At 57.2% G+C, this 21,411-nt stretch overlaps 4 protein-coding genes across 4 annotated transcripts; 1 reads left to right on the forward strand and 3 right to left on the reverse strand.

Moving 5' to 3' along the window:
- Window positions 1-5,120: 5,120 nt before the first annotated feature.
- Window positions 5,121-8,874, forward strand: B0I36DRAFT_234097 (uncharacterized protein; the record flags this gene model as incomplete). The annotated part of the gene is made up of 2 exons (XM_046149272.1): window positions 5,121-5,276; window positions 5,341-8,874. The coding sequence occupies 2 exons, from the start codon at window positions 5,121-5,123 to the stop codon at window positions 8,872-8,874; spliced, it is 3,690 nt and encodes a 1,229-aa protein (XP_046018557.1).
- Window positions 8,875-10,543: 1,669 nt separating this feature from the next.
- Window positions 10,544-12,094, reverse strand: B0I36DRAFT_357793 (uncharacterized protein; the record flags this gene model as incomplete). The annotated part of the gene is made up of 1 exon (XM_046157855.1): window positions 10,544-12,094. The coding sequence occupies one exon, from the start codon at window positions 12,092-12,094 to the stop codon at window positions 10,544-10,546; it is 1,551 nt and encodes a 516-aa protein (XP_046018558.1).
- A 798-nt stretch (window positions 12,095-12,892) lies between these two features.
- B0I36DRAFT_11412 (uncharacterized protein) lies at window positions 12,893-13,835 on the reverse strand. The gene has a single exon (XM_046147933.1). The coding sequence runs from the start codon at window positions 13,631-13,633 to the stop codon at window positions 12,992-12,994; it is 642 nt and encodes a 213-aa protein (XP_046018559.1). The 5' UTR covers window positions 13,634-13,835; the 3' UTR covers window positions 12,893-12,991.
- Window positions 13,836-20,144: 6,309 nt separating this feature from the next.
- On the reverse strand, window positions 20,145-21,050 carry B0I36DRAFT_357794 (uncharacterized protein; the record flags this gene model as incomplete). The annotated part of the gene is made up of 1 exon (XM_046157856.1): window positions 20,145-21,050. One exon carries the CDS (start codon window positions 21,048-21,050, stop codon window positions 20,145-20,147), a length of 906 nt encoding a protein of 301 aa, XP_046018560.1.
- Between the last annotated feature and the right edge of the window lie 361 nt (window positions 21,051-21,411).

The following is a 21,411-nucleotide window of genomic DNA, read 5'->3' on the forward strand; positions in this document are numbered from 1 at the left end:
TCTGGATGCCAGCTGCCACGCCTTGAGGAATTTCATGATGGTTGCTTGCTTAGATGAGCTTGGAGAGCCCTGGCTTTTCCTGGCCAGGAGGAACGCGGCTCATTGTACAAAGTCCACTTCGGCAAGCAATGCGCATGTCTCGTGTCCGCTACACTACTCGGCCGCCCATCCGACACTCGTCCCAGATTGCCGGAACATGAGGAGATCTCTCGCAAACTTCGAGCCACGGACATTAACAGGCTGTCCCCCAGGCCCTGCAGGGTCTAGGCTGCCGAATGTTTATCAGCAATCACCGCTAGCGCGGGGGTATCGCACTCCTGATTAATGGGACGGCACGGCAGAGGACGCAAGGGCAAGACAAAACCGCAACATACGTGGTCATGATGGCAACAGCAACAATATGTCGAAACTCCGGTCCTTCAAGCTGAGTGTTTGTGCTTCTTCAGAGGTGTATCTGGGGTCCTAGAACAAGACATGTACTTGATCTCATGTAGCATCGACTGTCATACGAAGCGGTGTAAGCGTCACCGCTGTGTTGGTGCCCAGGTCATTGAAGGGAGCTGTAGTGCACAGGCAAGTCGACATTGCCAGATATCTGGCCATACTGCCAATGTGGCGGTGCCGTACTCAAACCAGGAGGCCAAGGGTCGAATGCGTATTCGCTGCTGCACTCCGAGGGTACCTGATTCCCGGATGGTCCGATCGGTGTGCCAGAGATTAGCCCGTCCAGGCACTGGCGCAGTGGGGAACATGAAGGCAGTCGATTTGTCCAGTCTGCAAAATACTTGTGCATGCGAGGCCAAAGTCAAGATGACACGACATTCTTGATGTCATTCGTCCAAGCCATATCCTGGTCGACGCTTCGCGCCATGGTGGTATCACGCACGCCTTCTTCAGCCACCAGTGGATGAGCTGCAGAAGTGGGTTTCACCGAGCGATAGTGCGGCTCCAACCTGCCCGCATTGCGCGGCCAACTCTTAAAAAGAGGAGAATCGAAGTGGCTTCGCCGTTGGAATGGCTATTACCAAATCCATACTCGCTCTCTCAGCGAATAGGCGTCATCTGGCTATCGGCGTGTCGCGTTCGGATGCAGCTAGATGCATCAAGATCGATGCAAGTCGGCCCGGCCACCAGAGTGAGGTACAGAGGATGTGAGTATCAACCTCCATCGAAGGCGGATGTAGACTATCTTGGAGTTGTAGGCACACGGCTGGGTACTCTACAACTTGCCAAGTGATTCGGAGCGATCTGCAAAGTGACGGCCTCGAGACATCGTCGCTCATGTTGTGAGCCTATACCTGATGCAGAGCGAAGATAAGCAAAGTCGCTCCGCTACCACACAGGCTGTTGCACGACGTGATTACGTGCAGCATACCTGGACATGTGTGGGTGATCCCTGCAAGGACGCATATCTGGTGATGGTGGTGGTGGTGAGATGCAAAAGCTCCGGCGACGGATACCACTGCCAGTATGCCAGGGGCGACATCGGAACGAGCCGGCTCCGGGCAGCGGCAGCGCGCCGGAGAAAGTATGGTTGAACAGAGGCTAGCTTTGCAGCAACTGTGAACTTTGTTGTTGTTGTCCCGTCCGTCGCAACGAGTACACGGTCATTTTTCCGGGACTTGCGTTCAGCCGCTGGCCTGATTACACCAGATGCGCTACAAATGATGTAGTAGATAAAACTAGAGCCCCACGGCGTCCCCAGCCGCCGTCTGGGAGCTTGCCGGCCCGCCTAGCGAATCGTAATCACCGTGGCGGAGAAGCTCGGAAACGTGCATGCTGAGATATCTAAGGTGGCTGAGCAGCAACAGAAGCCGATGTGGTCGCGCAGCGACCAGGTCCCCTTCTCACGGACTCGTGTTCCGGGAATCTCGCTTCGCGGCTATTGTTTGGGAGCCCCAGTGGTGATGCACTGGTCGTTACGACTTTAGGTCCGTAGGACTTGCTGAGACGGAGATACCATAAGGTACGCAGACCTGTGCCTGACCAACATCTAGTGTTTTGAAGGACTCGACGTGAGCTCAAGACTCCAGGAGCCGCAATGCCCATCTGATTGTGGATTTCGAACAGGAAAGCCATCCGTGCGACCTGTCGGCGGTCGAGCTTGTACAGATTGGGCCATAGCTTGACGAACGACCCTCACTTTGACCTCCCCGTGACCTCTGCCTAGACTAGCCAGCAGCTCCATGCTAGGCACAAATGCCACTGGGCCAGCATCATGTGTCCTGCGCAAGGCACCACAAAGTCCATGCGTATGTGACTAGCGCCATCGAATCGCCGATGACGTCTGGGCCTTCGCTCACAGCAGGACTGGCGAGGTAAGCTCGAATTCGTGCTTCGTTGGATCCGACGGAAATGCGCGACGACAGTGCGACCGTGATGCCACTGGGGGACGGAGGGCGGCCTGTGTCGAGATATGGAGATGAGGCGGAGCCGGCGACGATCAGTACATGCCCTAAAGCGGCTTAACCGGGCACTGGCTAGAGCCTGCAGCCCGAGACAGGGTAGGTAGGAGCCGATGCCTCGAGGCTGAACGGGGTCCGCGGGGAGGGGAATCGTACTTCCGCTGGCCGGAATGAGCGCAACAAGAGGTTGTCTCGCTCCGCAGGCTGGACGGCTGCCGGCACCGTCTTGGCCAGCAAGGGCTGACGTGCTATGATGCTGTCTTTACTCTGATATAATCATGCGCGGCACCCTGGAATCCGGCGAGCCTCACTAGGATGGCGAGAGAAGACCCGTTGGCACCACCAATTGGGTGCGATGATGCGTTAGTGCATTGGCACCCTGGCACAGCTGGAATCTGACTCTGGCCATGTTGACGTCTGTCCCATCCCACCATATTTGCAAGCCTCGTGTGGCAGGGCCCAGAAAACGCGAGCTATGCACCGCCGGCCGTGGTACGTCGTTGCGGCTGCAGATCGGTGTACACGGTGCCGCCTTGATGCTTTGTCGGTCCAGGAGCAGCAAGAAGTCAGAAATTGAAGACATCCATGCCTGGCGAGGCCCCGCCGTTGGACTGGCTGGCTGATCGCCGCTGCCCCTTTCTGGGCTGGACCAGCCCGGCGGGGAAAGAGGGCCAGCTTGGCAGGCAGGCAGGCAGCGAGGCACACGATCACTCAGCGTGCTGTCGTCGTTTTGGCTCGCCAGGACATGGGTCGTGGGCGAAAGACCTTGTTGCAATGGTCACGATCTGCCTGGGCTGCCTTTGCGTGAGTGGCCTGTCAACGCTGGTCCCCCCGCTGTTTTGTGGAAACCGGGCGTTTCTCTAGGGTAAACATTCAGAGTCGGCTCCCCGCCCGGGGTCCACGCAACCAATGCTCGCCGCCCCTTTCCCGCCTCCCACGACCCTGGTGTTCCAGCTTGCAAGAAGGTTCGCGTGGCCAACCTTGGGGCGCCAGGCGGAGCCGGCGGGAGACCTGTGAGATACCGCCGCGTGGCACTCGGCCCTGGGCACAACTCTCAGTACTGGCCCCGTACCTGCAGCGTGACGAGACCCTCACCTCCGGACTGGAGACCACCTGGGCCAGGATAAAGCACACCACCAGACCCTGGAGGGACATCCGCGCATGCCCGTTGACACATCGCCTGCCTGCTGATTGGGCCCCCGGGCCCAGGGCTGGCTGGGCCTCTGGGAATTCCACGAGGCTTGCCGTGTCGCTGTATTGCCCGCTTGGCCTGCTCGACGGGGCGGCCAGAGTGCGTGCTGCAGCAGGACGTACGCTCCCTCGCATTGCAGTCAGACCGCTCCCCTTCCGACCTGCCGTGCCTGGTTGGCCTTGCCTCGAGAGCACGCATTGCGGCCCGGTGGACAACGTACGTCTCGGCGCACCAGGCTCTTATCTGCGCCGTGGTGTCTGTTGTTGTCTGTCCCGCTTGAGACATCGCCAGCCAGACGCCCCCCTCGCCGGTGCGGACATCAAGCCGTGTCGTGGTGGCTTTGCCTGTTTCAATTCGCAATCGCCCTCTGGCCCATCGCAATTTTCACCCACACCCGGCAACCTCATTACCCACACCCGCCTGCGGACCCGCTCTTGCTCAAAGCCAGCCAGCCAGCCAGCCAACAACTGCCTGCCTACTGTCCGCACGCTGCTACCGGCCAGTCGCCATCAATCAACTAATTCATTCATTCAGTCGTCGACCCCATCGCTTTGCTCCGCCGCCACCAGACAACAACAACAACAACAACAACAACAACAACCACCAGCATTCGCCCATCGCCAACTTGCATTCAAGCATCCACCAGCTGCCGCCGCGGGATCGCGAATATCCCAAACCTGTTGCTTTGCGTCCGACATTCACTCACGTCCACGCCGCGGTTTCCGTTCCCGATTGCTGCTCCCAATCACCGTCGAGCAAGCCGTTACTGCGAGTCAATTCCTGGCTCACATCCTCGCCTCGGCTTTTCCGTCCACCTCTTCGGCCAGGAACCGCGCAATGGCTGCTTGAGCCACTAGCTCAAAAATAGACGTCGTCACTGGTCGTTGATCGTTGCCGCCCACATCTTATTCGATCCTGGTCTTCACAGTCAGCGACACAGCACAGGCCTCCACCAGCGTCAGCTTAGTGTTCAGAGTAAACCGCCCACACCACCCGAATCATCGGAACTGCAACACCTTCGCGTGGGTGTTGCGCCCCCTCACCAACCCAGATAATATACCTACTTGGCGTCTGCGGCCCTCTGGGCGCGCCTCGCAACAATCATGCCGCCCGCATCCGCCGCCTTTGACGGCACAGATACTTTCGTCATCGACCCCAGCATGCCCTCATTCAACTTCGGCAACGAGTTCGAGCTCTTTGATGGCGAGGACAACAACCAGTCGGTAAACTCTCTCTACAGCGGCCTCGACGACGACACGATGGAATCCACAGGTTTTGAGGACCCCAAGGCTCTGCTGCACCGGGACCAAATGCAGATGAACTCTCTGACACAGTACACGTCATTACACCGTGAATCGGCATCCTCCTCATCTTCACAAGTCAGCGCTGGAGCCGAGTCCACACTACAGATTTCACCAAACACAACACGCACATCAATAGATGTCAACATGCTGGAAGGACCGTGGAAAATGGACGACATGATGACGCACCACGAGCACGCCATGGCCCTCGATAACGTGGACATGTCCAACACGCTCTTTGATTTCGACAGTGCTTCAAGTAGTCCCGAACCAGCCGCGGGCACTCATACTGCGCAGACGTCCGTGTCCCCAGAGATATCGACGTCGGCAAACGCACCACGGGTCAAGAGAGTGAAGGGACATCACAAGGCACCTTCGGTAAGTCAACGTTGGGATTGCAAAGTGTGTTGCACCGTATACGCTGACTCTACTGTATCTTCAGCAAGCTTCCTTGACCCAAGGCATGAGCGGGCTCAAGGCAAATGGTTCCCGAGAAGTCTCCCCCGCCTCAAACTTCGTTCTTAGTCATGCCTCTTCCCCATCCGCGACATTCAACAATACACCCTCACCAGAAAATCACGTGAACCTGTTTGGCAATCTCGGCGGGTTGGGTGTCTCCTCTATGTGGAACACCGTGACGACATTTCCCACACAGAACCCAGTTTCCCAGATGATTCGGACACCTGAGTCCTCCAGCGTGCCCCAAGCACAATACCCAGTCCAGACGAATATAGCAGCTGGACCCCGGCCGAGACTCTTCGTGCAACCTACACCTCTGAAGTCACGTGTGGAAACACAGATTCCCATTAAGCTCACAATACATCATCTGCCGGCGGGGATCAAGCGGATTCATCTGCCATCACATACAATCTCGAAGCCGAAGCTGTTGGCGAAGCCGACTGCTGTCCGTTCCCCAGACATGCTCGAACTCTCGACAATGCTCGTATGCACGAGCGCAATGCAAGATCCGGCCAAGCGTGAGCGGGCGTTCGCCCGTGCGGCTTCCACCCAATTCGATCAGCAAAGCGCCCGAGAGTTCGAGGATGACGAGGAGAGCAAAGCACAGAATGGGGGCGAAGTCCGCATCTGCGCAGGCTGCATTACTCGGGAAAGAAAACGCGCAGGCCGCAAGAAGCACAAAAAGCCTGAGGAGGAGGACCTGTGGAACCGCTTCGAGACGGAGCGGGTTATAGTATTCAACACTCAGGAAGTCAAGGAGTGGCAGGCAGTGACCCCTCACATGGCGGACCCTACCGGGGCTGGATTGCGGGATTCTGTTCCTGAAGGGACAGTTCAGGTGGACGCCCCTATGCGCATTGCCTGTTACTGCCGCCATCATGGGGAGAAGATGGGATTTCAGGTCATTTTCACCGTCAAGGACTACAAGGATAACCTCGTCGCCCAGCAGATCTCGTCTTCCATCATGATCACCGACGACCACAAGACACACCTCCCGGCATCCGCACTGGCTCACACAGCGTCACTTGCGGGCAACGATGCAAAGCCCATCGAAGCCACAGCCCCCTTCCGGAACCAGCCAGAACAGACTGCTGCGGTCAATCAAAATAGCACTTCAAACTACGCGCAAGCGACCTCAACCACAGCAAATTCACGATCCAACTCTATTGTTGCTACTCCACAGAACCTCTCTCGGCAAGGCTCCCCGGCTTCTGTGCCTCTTGGCCCGCCAGCGGCCGTTTCTAAGAAACGGAAAGCCAGCGTATCCGCCAAGGTACCCAGCGGCCTGGCCATGACCAAGCTCGAGCCCCCGCAACAGCCCCAATTAACGGGTGTGGCTCAAAATAGCGACACCAGCGTCGCCACGAACCATACTTCGCCATTCTCGCCGACTTTGGGCAACTTCGCTGGCAACACGGATTCGTTTTTTAGCAGCCAGGCTGGACTTAACATGGCCCAGAATTTCGCCACTGGACCGCCAACCCCGAACAGCAATGGTGCGGATCAGCTGATTTATCCATCAAATCGAACTTTGAGCCTCGACAATCTCCCACCGCAACTTTTCTCTGCGCCGGTCACAGCGCACCCCAGCCGTGCACCAAGCCCCGCCACTTTGCGTCGCGAGATACACATGCAGATGGGTCAGAATTATAACGCGCCGGTCACCACAAATCCATCCACGGTCGCGACAGGTCCTCGTCCCATGATCTACAAGATTATACCTGGGGAAGGACCCAAGTCTGGCGGCGTGGAAGTCACTATCCTCGGAAGTGGTTTCACAAACGGAGGCCTCGAGGTGATGTTCGGCGACAATCGTGCTGCAACAACAACTTTCTGGGGAGAAACGTCGCTTGTATGCCTGCTGCCGCCCTCTGCGGTCACTGGGCTTGTCCCAGTATCAATTAAACAGCCCTTGGCGCCTATGCCCGTCACCATGAACGGCAACTCACAGCCGCTATTCCGATACGTTGACGATGACGAGCACCGCCTCATCAGGACAGCGCTCACTGTTCTCGGCAATAAGCTCGGTGGGAAGATGACTGACGTTGCTGAGATTGCCCGGAACATCATCTACGGACCTGTTGGCGCAAGCAACGGCGGGTCATGGAACTCCTCGTCGCCCAACTCCTCCGCGCCTGGATCCAACAATTACAACAACATGGACAAGGACGCCGACGTTGAAGGCGGGCTCTTGAAGGTGCTCGAACTGATCGACCTCGATGACAGTGCGAACAGGGCACGCATCAATCTCCGCCGCTCCAGTGGCCAGACTATGCTGCATCTGGCATGTTCCCTGGGATTCGGTCGGTTTGTGGCTGGCTTGCTCTCACGTGGTGCCAACATTGGTATTCGCGACAAGGGAGGATACACTGCTCTGCACATGGCGGCCATGAACAACCATCCTGAGATTGTGCGTCGCCTGATTCTCAAGGGCGCGGATCCTTCCATGCGGACTCTGTCCGGCTTGACACCTGCAGATGTCGCCCGCAGCCCGGACGTTTTGCGCGTGCTCCGTCGCATCGAAAATCACTCTCGATCCCGCAGTGCCAGCTCTTTACACAGCCGCGCCAACAGCGCCAGCTCTCTGAGGTCACTATGGGATCCACCATCGTCGGGGAACGTGGCCAGCCCCGAATATCTAGTGGATGGCGAGGACAGCTTGAGCAGCGATTCCGATTCTTCTGCAGAGATCGACAGCGACGAGGAGGAACGCGATTGGGTGGAGATGACTCGCCGAAGCCGCTCTTCTACTATCCAGCCTCCAGAGATCAATACGGCGCCACCGCGTCAGAACTTGGACATGAGCTCGCCCACGGCAGCCATGAGCGCCTTCCGAGATCACATCACCGCTCAGATTCACCAGTTCCAGCAATCCATGGCCACGCATTTGCCTCAAATGCCACAGATGCCTCAAATGCCCCAGATGCTGATGCCGCAGATGCCGCAGATGCCGACTTCTCTCCCTGATTACCACTCTTACCTGCCTCAACGTCCTGCCATTCCGAGGATGTCTTCCTTGATGCCGAAGCAGCTGTTCAGCGCCAAGGAAGCACCGCCAGCCTACGAAGACATCTTTCCCCAGTCCCAACAGGATCTCGACACAAAGCAGGCTTCTGCTGCCCAGGCCGCAGCAGAATATGAAGCGGATGCAAAGTGTGCAACAATGTTCGATCAGCAAGAAACGACGGCCATTGCTGAGAGCCATACACAGGCCCGTGAAGAAGAACCGGAAATGACCAGCCTGTTCCACGTTGGAAGAAAGGGCACCATTACACTGGATCAACAAGAAAAGCTCAAGCGAGTCCATGCAGCCAGTTTGAAGACTGGCAGTCACGACAAGATGCTGTGGATCTTCTGGCTCCCTATCCTTTTCCTGGTCCTTGGCATGATGATGACCAACATCGCGCCCTCACTATTCACTGGCACATATCAGACAGTCAAGACTGTAGTAAGCGCGGTCGCTGAGCCGCGGCAGATAATCAGGCGCATTGGAGAACGGCTGGTAGAGGTTGCATAGTCAGCTGCTCAGCAAACCTTTTGCCATCCACCACACAAACCTTGTAGTGCTCTGAGACAGCCCCCTTTCTTTGCACCGCATTTTCAGATTGCTTGGTCGAAACCAAGTGCCATCACAACTTTTCGAGGGCTTCAAGCCTTTCATGGCGTTTATGTCTATAATTGCAAACACGGACAGTACGATGACGGTTACGGGTCTAGTTTTTCTTTTCATATGTTTACATGTTGTACATAAGGGCTCTTCAGACAGACGAATAGCCAGGAACGGTCCTGTTCGGTCCCCAAGGGTGGGGGTGCTGGTGTTGCATACACAAACTTATTATTAGTCGAATCGATGGGGCTTCCTGGCCAGGTTTGGCCGTAGCACAATCTAGGTGCCTGAGCTACTTTTCTTTTCCATGCAATGTCAAAACATACAAAGACGCCCCCGACGAAGCCTGCATGGGGCGGCGACCATTCGTTCAACTTGTTGTTCATCCACTTGCCTCACATATTGGCCATTCTCGTGTGTCAGAACCATTGCACCCTATTATCTCCAAGGCCTAAGGCGCATGGCTCGATTATGGGGGGGGAGTTGAAGAATGAGCACACCCCCCCTCCCCTCCAGTTATCATGCCAGGCACGAAAAGAGGTGAAGTAAGAGTGAAGCCCGCAGCGCATGAAGGCCCGCGTATCAAGTATCTGGTGGTTGTGGTGGTGGTGGAAGGTTCGCAAGCACATCTTATCGAGAGACGACGACGAGACATGGAAACCAAACGTGTTCTTGCTCTCATGTACAGTGGCGGGCTGGATAAATCACCTGTCGAGGAACGAGGAACGAGGGGGGATTGTGGGGGGGGGGGGGGGGGGGGGGGGGCGACAAACGATCTTGTCGTCAAAAAGACCTGTCTCGTTTTTCTGCCACCTCTCCTTCTTCTGTAGTGTCTTCTCGTCGCGTTCTGCCTGTAAACTTTTCCCCGTCAGGTCGTCGTCAGTTTTGTCGTTGTCCTCCCATCGTCACAGCTTGAGGAGCCACTGCCACTGTCACTGCCAGCCACGCATTTACACTACTGGACGACAGGAAAATGCAGAGAAAACACGGCTTCTTATTGATTCATCCCGAGGGGGAGTACAAGTGCCTCTTTCCGCTCACTACCAAAGAAGTCAAAAACTCCAATCCCTGAACTCCTTTTTGCCGCCACCCCGGTGGGCCTGAAAAAAGGCCCGGGAAAAAGACACCCGCCATCGTAGTCGCCCGTTCACACCGATAAAACCAACATTTGTCAATAAACCACACCTCGCGCTCCAGAAGATTCAAGGCAGGCCCATCGCAAACCCAACACTTGGCGAGAGGGCCAGTGTGCCCAGAATCGATCCTGGCGTACATAAATCCATCCCCAAAAAGTGAAAACACTCAATGGCACACCGCTGTCGCCACTTATTACTACAGGCTCCTCTGTCCTTCTTCAAGTCGAAATCAAAAGCATGTCTCGTAAAGTCATAAGGTTCTTATCGTGAAGGGGGTCGTCACTGTTGGTGCTGGGCATTCTTCCCACCCACAAACAGGGCTGTATCGAAACTCGACATTGGTTGCAAATGCAGGATCCCGCGGAATATCGCAGAAACACGAAAGCAATGAGTAACGGCTCCCACAGGAAGGAAAAGCTTGTGGCCATCTGACCACCTGGGCTCTAGGCATACTGCCGACCTGCCCTGGGCCGCGTGTTCTCGGTGCTAGAGATGTCCACGTTTTGCTGCTTGTAGATGCTGGGAATTCGCGGGACCTGAGGCACATTCTGGAAGGAATCTGGCCGGGCTCCCAGCGGGTCTGGAGTGCCGGGTCGGCTCCTCTCACGAAGCCTGTTGACCTTGAGAGAGCCCCCTCCATAATGGTCCTCGGCCGCCTCACGCCTGCTGGACTCCATAGAGCTCCGCAAGCTTGCAGCCTCGAGGCCGCCTCGCGACACAGGAGGCTGCCTGGCCTTGACGGGGCTGGGCGACTTGGCACGTTTTCGCAGCTTGTTCACAGCACCAATGCTGCCAGAGGCGGAGACAGAGCGTCGCGGCGCATAGTCCTTTTGCACAACAAGAGCCGGGGAAGGACCTCGTGGGCGGAGCTGCCGGTCACTCGGGAACGGCAAGCCTCCCATGGATAGTGAGGGTACACGCTGTGCCGGGGCAGAAGCTTCTGAGTCGACATGCATGGCTGCAGCAGCATTGGGCGATGTCAACGAGGACGGAATCTTTCGGAGCTTCTTGGCCATCTTTCGGAGAGGTTGTGCGAGGCTGGACTCGGTGCCGTTGGCCTCGTCGCCGTCGGTACGGCCGCGTTTCCGACCCCTGAGCGCATATCGCGAGTCCTGCTCAGTCTGCCAGTCCATTGAATCTTCACGAGTCCGAGACCCAGCCGCGTTGCTCTGAGCCGCACCAAGAGCAGCCAACATCGAGGCGGCAGTGTCGTCTTCAACATGGAGCCTGGCCCCTGTTGACGGAACGCTGGGTAAAGCTGGCGGCCGCCGTGATGGCGGAGGTGGTACAGGTGCTGAAGTTGAAAGTATGGATGCTGAGGTGGCCTGCTGTGGAGCATTGCCGCGCGGGCCAGGCTGGCGAGTCGACTGGATAGCATGCGCTTGGAAGAAGCCAGAGGCCATGAGCTGCTGGTAGGACTCGAGGATTTCTTCGCGGGACGGACGATCGGTCGAGCCATTGCGCTCCAGTCCCAACACGCCGGGGATATGCGGGATGTTGATCTGTGACTGCGACTTCCAGGTCCTCGGGGGTGGCCTAGAAAGATGCTGCTGTGTTGTGGTAGGTTGGGGCGGAGGTGGCATGCAGTGGTCTTGAAGGCTGGCGTGTTTCCGCTTCACCTCGTCCTTGGGCTGTTGCTGCTGCGCCGAGCCGTTGCTTGAACCCCAGCCGAACCCCAGCGCCCCTTTGAGCCGGCCGAAGAAGGACGACTTCTTGGTCAGAGGCGGGCGTGACAGGTGTTCAGTAGTCGGGCCGAGCTGAGCCTCGGCGGACAGCGGGCGCTCCTGGCGATGGTGCTTGCCAGCATGGTCTCGGCTGGCTGGTGATGTGAGATTATGGACATAGAACTGGCGCTCATAGGCCTCGAGATCCGGGCCGAGGAAATCCGGCGGTGGTTTGGCGCTGACGCGGTCGTTCATGGAACCCTCCTGGAAGCGGGAGGGTTGGCGGGCGCTGTCGCTCGACGCCCGCGGGAAGGCGGCGTCGAGGGCCATGGTGCAGAGTCGTTTTGTGCAAGCTCTGGGCTTGTCTTGTAGCGTGCCTCTTGCGGGTGCCTGGCGCATGCGTGAGTTCAAGGTTTGCACGGCGAGATGGGGTGGTTTTCTGTGTGGACGTGCTGGTCTCGAGGAGAGAGAGAGCAGCCGTCGACGGAGAGCAGGAAGCACAAGCCGTTTTTGTTTACTTTGGATGTCCCTGTCGCGCAGGGAGGCAGCGCGGCAGCCCTGATTGGCCGGCTGGGGGGGCATTGCGGATGGAGGGGCAACGGCTGGCTGGGGCCGGGGCCGCGGGTGGGCGGCGGTGCTGCAAACCCCCTTGCGCCCCTCAACCTCATCAGGCAACCTCATCTCGCTTGCTTCATGCCCTTTGGCTTTGGCCAGGGCATCGGCACAGTGTCACCGTCATGTCCGCAACCCTTCACGCCGTGGTCAAAGACGCTCCAGGCACGAGACGTCTCGTGTGGGCGCAGTCCTGCCCGCACATGCCACAAGCATGCTAATTACCTAGGTAATTAATCACCTTGCACGTTTCGTGATCCACAAAGTGGAACAAAGCCGCACGTCCAAAGATCAATTCAGGCATTCTGTGGTCGTTGCAACTCTTGGTCGCGCATTGTGTGTATTGCGTTCTGGCGTGAGTGCCCTGTCTAGCAGCTTCTACTACAAGTAAAGCCCACAGCGCCCCACCAAGTCCCATATGATGAAAAACAGATGCTCTGTGTGCTGTAGCTCGTTGCCAATGATGGCCTGACAATGCAGCCGTGATAAGAAAGTGAAACTCCCAGAGGTATACCGTGACCGAAACTCCACATGCGCCTCTTGTCTGAAACGGAAATATCTGGCAAATGCATGCACCGTGAACCCATGTCCGAGACGAAGCTGGAGATCCCGAGATCAAGGGGAAAACACAAAGAAGAAAAAAAGGGGAAAGGATGTCGTGACCCACGCATGCCTCGCAGGGCCCGTGAAACGTACATATATATATATGTACACAAAAACAGGAAACAGATGAATCACAAATCGCACGCTAATCTCCACATCCCCAACGAGCTGAGGGAAGCCTCGGCTAGTAACCATCGGCGTACCACACCCTTTTCCAGGGTAGTTTTTGCTGGGGGAATCCGCATGGTGTGGTATGGTATGGTATGGTATGGTATGGGATTCCGCCCAAGACCCGTCTCTCTGATGATGGGACAGCGCAGCTTCGCCTCCCCAAGTTCTACATGGCCCTCGCAACACATGGTGATGAGCAGACGTAGGCAGGGTTGCTTTTGACGCGCAAAAGCCACATTTCACCTCGTCCCCGGGAAGCGCCATACATAATTCCCGACAGTACCCCAGATCATCAATAGCAACTTTTGCCGGCCCCTCCGGCCAGATAGTCCGAGTGCCGCTTCTCTCGCTCGAGCGAAACAACACGAGGGGGTTTCTTGCCGACCGTCTCTGGCCAAATGTACCAGTTCGGAACAAGCATGCTCCTGTCATTTCATGTTGCCTGGAATGCGGTCGGTAGACGTTGCTTGTCTCGTGGCGCATACCATAACTGGACTGGCTTGTCCTGCCATTCTCGAGCCAGCCACGCTTAGCCTTCCGGCGGCACACGTGTTGGCGGAAAGCAAGCAATGACTGCGCGAAACAGCCTGGGATGCCAGTTTTGATTCAAGCCCATGCCCCGTTGCCAAAGAGGCCCTTGCTGTAGCATGTGTGGAGACCACAGGCTTCCGGTTAGCAGCAGCATTGCACCTTCGCACGAGGTGGCGTGGAGGTTGTGAACAATGATCTGGTGACGTTGATAGACATTGCTCGAGTTCCGTGATCGCCGCGGGGGGTTTCCAATGTCGGAGGGAGGCAGGTCATGGGATCGAGGCGCGAGTGTCTCTGATGCAGCGAGGCGGCTCATGACTCCTTAACAAATCGGCATATCGGTGCAAGGATGACAGGTTAGCAAAGCTCTGGACAGAATAAGTCAAAGAGGCTGCTCCACAGTAAGGCTGTAGAATGGTCTCTTTTTCTGTCCACTGCCTCGATCAGACACACCACCGGCCCGGAAGTGAGCATCGAATTAGGGACAAAGCCCCGACGAGGGAGCAGGAGGAACTTGTCCGCCCAGGTAAGCAGGGCGCAACGGGCACCCCTGCAGTCCTGCATTGTCAGCGCCATTGGACTGTTTTGGATCCCCAGCTGTCCCGCCATCGTGGAACAGATCAAATGCATCTGAGCGCCAGCCTAATTCATCGGATCTAAGAGACATATGGGGGCAGTCGCCTGTTCTCGCAGATGTCAAGCGCGCCAGTTGACTGCAGCGAGTATGCGCGCTCCCTCGAGTCCCCGGCCTGAGCCTGAAGGCGCAGCACCTGCTGGAGTGGTAGCCCCGCGAGGGCCAGCCTGGAAGCCACGAGGCGACGAGGGGCTCACGGGCGCCCGGTGTTGTGAGCGCCATGCGGGCAGCTGCTTTTTTCCCACATGGATGATGATGAATGTCTTGGTCGTCGCACGCACCGGCCTGGCGGGGACTGGACGGGAGGGATGGTGGGTCAGCATGGCCATAGTAGGCAGGCGCCACATGTCCTCAAGAAGCCTAGGGGCAGCCGTCGCGCCGTCGCGCGCTGGCTGCCTTGGAACCCTGGACACCCATCAGCCCGCCATGATTGGTTCAAATAGCCGTAGCTCCTTCCTGAAGATGGGGCGTCGCCAGGATCTTTTGAAGATCTTGGGCTTTCCCGGCTAGCGCCGTCGGAACAAGCCCTGCGGGTCGCCCTTGCCTAGTTCCCGTTCCCGGCGCCTGCCAGGCTGAGACTGCCACATCTGGATTCTCACTTGTCCTTCCGGATTCCCCCGTCGTCATACCGTCCCGCATCGCATAATTATATCACAACTACGACGCAGGAAAGTCCCTGCGCCGCGCCCGCGCGGCAGTAATGTCTTGGGATGCATCCAGCTCGATCATCTGCATACCTATGCGACAGCCTCCTTGCGTGCACGTGGAGCAACGGCTGCACCCTCCTCCCTCGGCACACCATCCGCCCTCGCCGCCACCTGGCTCATTGCGCCAGCCCCAAGAGGTTGACATGGTTTGTGAGCAGCATGCACCTTGCTTCCGGCCCGGGCTCGATTGCAACTCTGCGATGCCTATCTCTACTCTGTCGCCGTGCCCAGCACGTGTCGTGCAGCGCTCCCGCCTTGCTTGCAGCAGATCCCCCGCTAGCGGCCCCGACGAATTCAGACGACGAGACGGACCTGCAGCTGCCTGTGCGAGCACAACATGGCGTCGCCACCAAAGTACCGCACTAGCGCCGACCAGCAGAAGCACTGCGCGGCAGCGCCCAAGGAGGACGCGGAGCAGGAAGGCCTCATCACCACATCGCGGACCCCCAGCCCGGCACCCTGTCTGTCCAGTCCCAACTGGGGAAGTCATTCGTGGTATGTCATGGTACTCCGTGGTGCCACACGCACAACGAGTGTTAGTCAAGCACTGCCGAGCGGCGTCCCGTGGTTGTGCCGCCCATGAGACACTTGGGAACACAAACCCGGGGTCCGACCACCCTGGTCGGTCAAAAGTTCTTAACATACCCCTGCTCGATGATCCCGCCCGCCCGGGCACTGGACTCTCTTGGCATTTGCCCAGAGACCTGGCGGATCGTTGCAAGTGACGGGGCCACCAGCCATGCATTGCCCACCAGCTTTTCGACCGTCAAGTTTGAGATCCTGCCCTGCTACCTGACTCGCTCGGCCCATCATGACGGCGATATTCAACATTCTGCCGAGCCTGGATACCATGGAAGGGCGGGTCTGACGGCAGATTTCCTACTTGCCATTACGGTCGTGACTGTTTGGGGTCGATGACCGAGCAAGTGCTCCAAGCCAACTTTTGGGGGCTCCCTGGGTGGGCCGATGACTCGGTATCGGATTGTTCAGCGCCCCACGGCAGGATCCCTGTTCTCGTACTGGCTCTTTCAGAACCATCAGAGCACCAATGTCAAATGCAAGAGCCCGGCTATTGTGTCCTAGCTTGTGGCGTGGCACTTCATTTGCTTTGCCTGGCTGCCGTTTGCTTTGAGGGCGTTGCCGACCGTTCCCCGATGAGCCACGATTGGACAGCCTGGCTGACCGACTGCACTGGCTGGTGGGTCTGCTGGTCGTCATTCGCACGATGCCTGATTGAGAGAAACAGTCCCAATGATGGTGGTCTTTTGTTCCGATAAAGGTCTCGTGCGTGTGAGACCGAGTCCACATTTCGCTCGCATTCCGAGGCTGTGCTGTGAACCAGATCTCTGGGAATGTCTTTGCCAGGACTCATGGCATCCGAGCGCTGCCTGCCTGCGCACGGTTTCCTGTGCCACACAGTAAGCATGGCCAGTCAGGGCTGTGCAACTGTGTACTCATTTCGCCTTGAATGGCAGGTATGCCGTCCGTAGCAAACTGCATAATCATGAGGACCTTGCTGGAGTGCCTGCAGCCACGTAGCACGTCACCTGCAGGGTTTCTCCCTATGTGCGCTTGGTATTGTATTGTAGGCTGGGCCTGGGAGCTTGAATACATACTGCGCGTGGTGTCTCTCCGAGAATACCATGTGCTGCGGCCAGTTGACCCCGCGCCGTTGTCCCACGGCCCTGATACTAAGAAGAAGAAAGAAAGACGTTCGGATATCAGTGTGCTCCCAAACCAGATTGTGCCGCCTGCTAAGTATACGTAAGTGAGCATTTCATCTGAACCTTTACACTTCGAGGCGATGAACAGACCCTCGTGTGGCCCTCCCCCTCAGTTAGGCGAACGGTCTCTCGTTATTCCCGTGGTGCCAGACATGTCTCAAGCTCGTGGCCCGTGGTTGGCACACGGCTTAGCCAGGAGGGTCACCCGGCCTCGAGAGCACGCCTTTGACTAGCTATGACTATTGCTCCTTCTGGCTTGTCGGATCTTCTCCCCATTCGACATGGTCAATAACCATCAGATTCTGCGTGCGAGCCTAGATGGTGAGAGCTACAACGCCCAATCGAACCCGCAGAGAGTTAGCACGCACCGCCAGCCCAGACCATTCTCCCAAGCGCCTAGGCACTCAATTACATTTACTGGTGGCGGAAGAACATGAGTCTCTGCGGCGGCTTGACCAAGTTTAGTCCGTACTGGAATTTTTGAGTGCCGCAGAAGGCGCGCTCAGCACAAGCACCCTGCGGCGCGCTAAAATGGGAAAGCCAAATGAGACTCGAGAAGCGATTGGCCGACACACGCGGGCAGTCTGTGCCGGTTCAGCAGCAGCTTCCTGGATGACGGGGTTGCATTCCAGCCCTTTTCCCTCTCGCTCGGCCAAGGGGGGGATATTACGGCAGACCCGACAGATCAGGCCAAAGCACCAAAAATGACAGCCTGAAACTCTATCGATCTGTCAAGCTTAGAGCTACGTTAGCGCCCGTCCACTGGCGCGGTTGCGGTGATGCAACTGCATTCTGCCCGCCTCGACTGTCATGTTTTCTGGGGGGTGTTGTTTGTGCACCTTGAATATTAGAGCAGCTTCTGGTGCACAGCATTGAAATACCCGCTGTGTATTGTTTGGGAGGGCAAACAGATCTGCGAGCTAGAAGCTCCCTCTCCACTGTCTCCTTCATCAAAATGCATCACCGCTTCATATGAGGCCAGTAACCAGGACGCCATCAAGTTGAATCCATACAGGTTGGACAAAGCTCGCCCCTGCACACATTCATCATGTGCCGTCGGCTCCCATTGGACACAGCCGAAATGGCCCTCGGGACCGAAGTAGACAGGACTACTACAGATTACAAACGCCACGGGCGAAGCGCCTTCGACAGCAGCCTCTTGGTCCTGCCTCTCTCCCGCTACTGACAAAACGCACACAGCTCTCAACGCTCGGTCATCGGTCTCGGTGCCCGCGGCCCCCAAAAACTACCGTCCAGATTCAAAGGTTATTTCCCGCCCTCGGGTGCGGGGAGAGAGTACTACAATCTAGAAAACTCGTTCGAGGTCAGACCGCACACCGCCACGGCACGGGATTCCGTGCCCCCCTAGCCTCGTTATGGAAGTTGGTCTGTGACAGAAAAGGGCATAATGATTATGGCTCGAATCCGACGGGCCTCTCTCTCCCGGGCGGCCGGCGTCCCCGTACCACACACACGACAGAGTGGGAGGGGGAAGAGAGACAAAAGTTCTGTCATCGGTGCCTATCACACACAGAGTTCGACGCCGGTGCGCTTGGCTCCTTGCTCAATACTCTGATATCCCGCCTCGTGTGCTTGCCGTGTCTATGTCTGTGGCTAGGGAGTCGCCTCGAACCACAATGCTGCCAACGTGGGTGCCCTCCTCGACCAAAAGTGCCTCGTCGGTGTGAGAAGTTTGGTAAAGTTTATTACAGGTGGCAAAAACTCGTTGTGTGTTGACCACTTCCGATCCGACTTTGGAGCCTAGGAGAAACGTCGACCACGTTGGAAAGTGAACATCCCCAGGGACGATCACTTGACGGGTTACCAATGCTCTGGCACCCTTGGGTTAGGCCAGCGGTCCCGTGCAGCTGAGACGTGCTGTGCGCGGGTTCTCTCTTGTCTGGCAATAGCTCTGAATCACCCGTGGATTTGACATTGGACACACACACACACACACACACTTGGAGCAGATCTCGGCGTTACCTAGTTGGAGACGCCGTTGAATTCCCATGTGGATTATTACTTCCTGCTCGTGATTGATTTGTTTCTGCTTGTTACTTGCTTAAAGCAAGTATGCAATCGAACATCCCGGGCTTGTCTCGCCTAACTTGCCGTGAGGATGACATGTAAGTGTACTTGAGATTATCAGCCTTGACAAGGGAAACCCGATCATGTTTGTAGGCGCTTGAGGAAGGTACTATAATGAAGACAGCTTGCGTGTGAGAGCGATGAGCAGATCGAACACTGCTCGCCATCGTCTAGCCTGGGTACCTTGCAATGGTAACGTGCTTCATCAGCCTCTTATAGCAAGCTCCGGGGTATCACACTGGCAACTCGCTCTTTGCGAGGCGCGTTACTCTACATACTTCCTTGCCTGTGAGGAACGTCCCTTGTGTCGTCATTTATATCAACGAGAATCACCGCTCCGGTTGCTTTGCCATTTCCCTTTCCCCGAATGCTCTCTTTCGCCCACGAAATCGCCCGAATGCCCCATCGAGGGAGAAGAGAACAGCCCAAAGAGCAACGCGCTTACAAGCCAGCCAGTCTGTTTGGAATGAATGCGTTAAGTCCTGGCATGGAGATCCCCAGGGGGCTCAGAACATGCTCCGAGGCCGTCCACTGCGGACCCGGCAGGAAGGGATGTCGTATATGGCCTATATCAGTCACCGCAGATCGAGGGTGAAAAGCTGAGCACTCCGGTAGTCCTGCCATTCTTGTCCATCTTTGATCCACGTTTCCCAGTCGTGAGTGGCGAGCCAGTGGCTGCCGCGGCTGGGCCAGTAAATCCCTCTCTCATCTCCATCCTTGTCCTGCTTTCCCCTGTTTGTACACCAGGCCGGCCTGTGTGACGTGATATCTCATCCATCACAACAACACCAAATGGCACGAGAAACTACAGGGGACAAAGGGGAAAGGGAGGGGGGGTTTGATGACGGGCTTGTGGTTGTACAAGCGCAAGGTCGTCTTACATCGGCGAGATGTTAGCTCGACTCGCATGCCTTGGTCGTCCCCCAGTCAGGATTTGAGACTTTGACAGGTTTTCATTGCAGCTCAGAAGCGAGGCTGTCATCTGCACGGATCCATGCCAGGTTTCAAATCATAAAGGCTGTATCACATATCAACTTATCACTGCCCTTCAGATCAGTCCGACTTGTCATTCACTCTGTGCAACCAGCAAACACCGCATGACCGGAATAATATCGTAGAAATCGGATTGCTATACTATGCTATACTTTCTCTTCATGATCTCTCCCCCAAAAACGGACAAAACCCCACACTCGTCGACGATAGTGAGCGTTGGTCGAACACAAAAAATGTGTGCGTGTGTGAAACCAGAGGCTCCGCAAACCACCCCGGATAGAAGCGAGAGAGAGAGATAGAGATACTCCTTCTTCGTCTTACTCATAAAACACCAAGCACCGCACCTCGATGCTCTGCCGGGGCGGCGCGTCCTTTGGCGTGTTGGGGTCCTCAAACGCCGAGTGCGGCGTCCTCAGCGCGACGCCCTGCCTGCCGTCCGGCCGGCCCTCGCCGTGCGAGTCGTAGCACTTGAGCAGCAGCACCTCGTCGGGGGTCATGTCCTTGACGTAGTAGAACCGGTGGTCCTCGCTGGGCAGGACGCGCATCGTCTCGCCGCGGGCCTCGTAGCCCTCGGTCGAGGCCCAGGTGGACCTGTCGGGCGCGACCTCCTTGCCGCGGTCGTCGTCGTCCGCGTCGCCGGGCTTGCGCTTGGGGTAGAGCAGGTTGACGGGGACGAATTCTTCGGGCTTGGTGGAGCGCCAGTCGATGACGGCGAGCGGGTGGTCCGACGCGGCGTTCTCGATCGGCCGCCACACGTTGATGAGCTGGTACCGGCCCTTGATCCGGCGCTCGGCCTCGTCCGGGTCCGCAATGTGCCGCCGCACCCGCACGTCCGCGGCCGCGGGGGTCTGGTCGACGTGCACGGCCTGCACGGGGGCGCGGGCCGCCCCCGGCAGCCGCCGGCGGATCGTGTGGTCGAAGATGACGACCTTCTTCACGCCCGGGCCCAGCTTGTCCTTCAGGAGGGCCTCGACCTCTGCGTAGTAGCCGTTCCGCACGGCCTCGTCGTCGACAAAGAGCTTCTCCTTGGCCGGATAGTTATAGACGGCAAACCCGGAGGTGTCGACCGAGAAGTCGTCCTCGTGACCCCGGGCGTCGTGGACCTGCCGGGTATACATCTTGCGGCCGAAGGACGAGTAGTCCACGTCTACTTTGGTCCAGGCCGCGACGCCGTGCGTCTGGTCGGCCGGGTCCATGTGGCTGAAGCCCGCGGTCGTCGTCATTGCGCCGGTCTTGTGGTTGTGGGCGGTGGGAATGCTTGTATTATGTGTAGCACGAGTGTGTGGTGGTGTCGTGATACTCTGGGTTAGAGGCGGAGCTCGCAAACCACGGCTGGATTGGAACGCAAGAGGCTTTATCACTGTAGAAAGCTGACCTGGGCGGAATAACGTTGTTGCAAGTGGGCTGGCAATCTTGTTCAGCGCATTCATCAAGATTGTCCCAGTGGTGGCGTATTGCGAGTGTGGGGTACGTAGCGTAGCCGAGGACTTTATGAGAGCCGGGGACAGTTGAGGGTTTGTCGTTACTGATCGTGACCAGTAACTTGACTTTTTCTTCTCTCAAAGCCGCAGAGCGCCTTCCCTG

The sequence above is a fragment of the Microdochium trichocladiopsis genome (assembly GCF_020744255.1).
Source record: "Microdochium trichocladiopsis strain MPI-CAGE-CH-0230 chromosome Unknown B0I36scaffold_1, whole genome shotgun sequence".
NCBI classification, from domain to species: Eukaryota; Fungi; Ascomycota; class Sordariomycetes; order Xylariales; family Microdochiaceae; genus Microdochium; species Microdochium trichocladiopsis.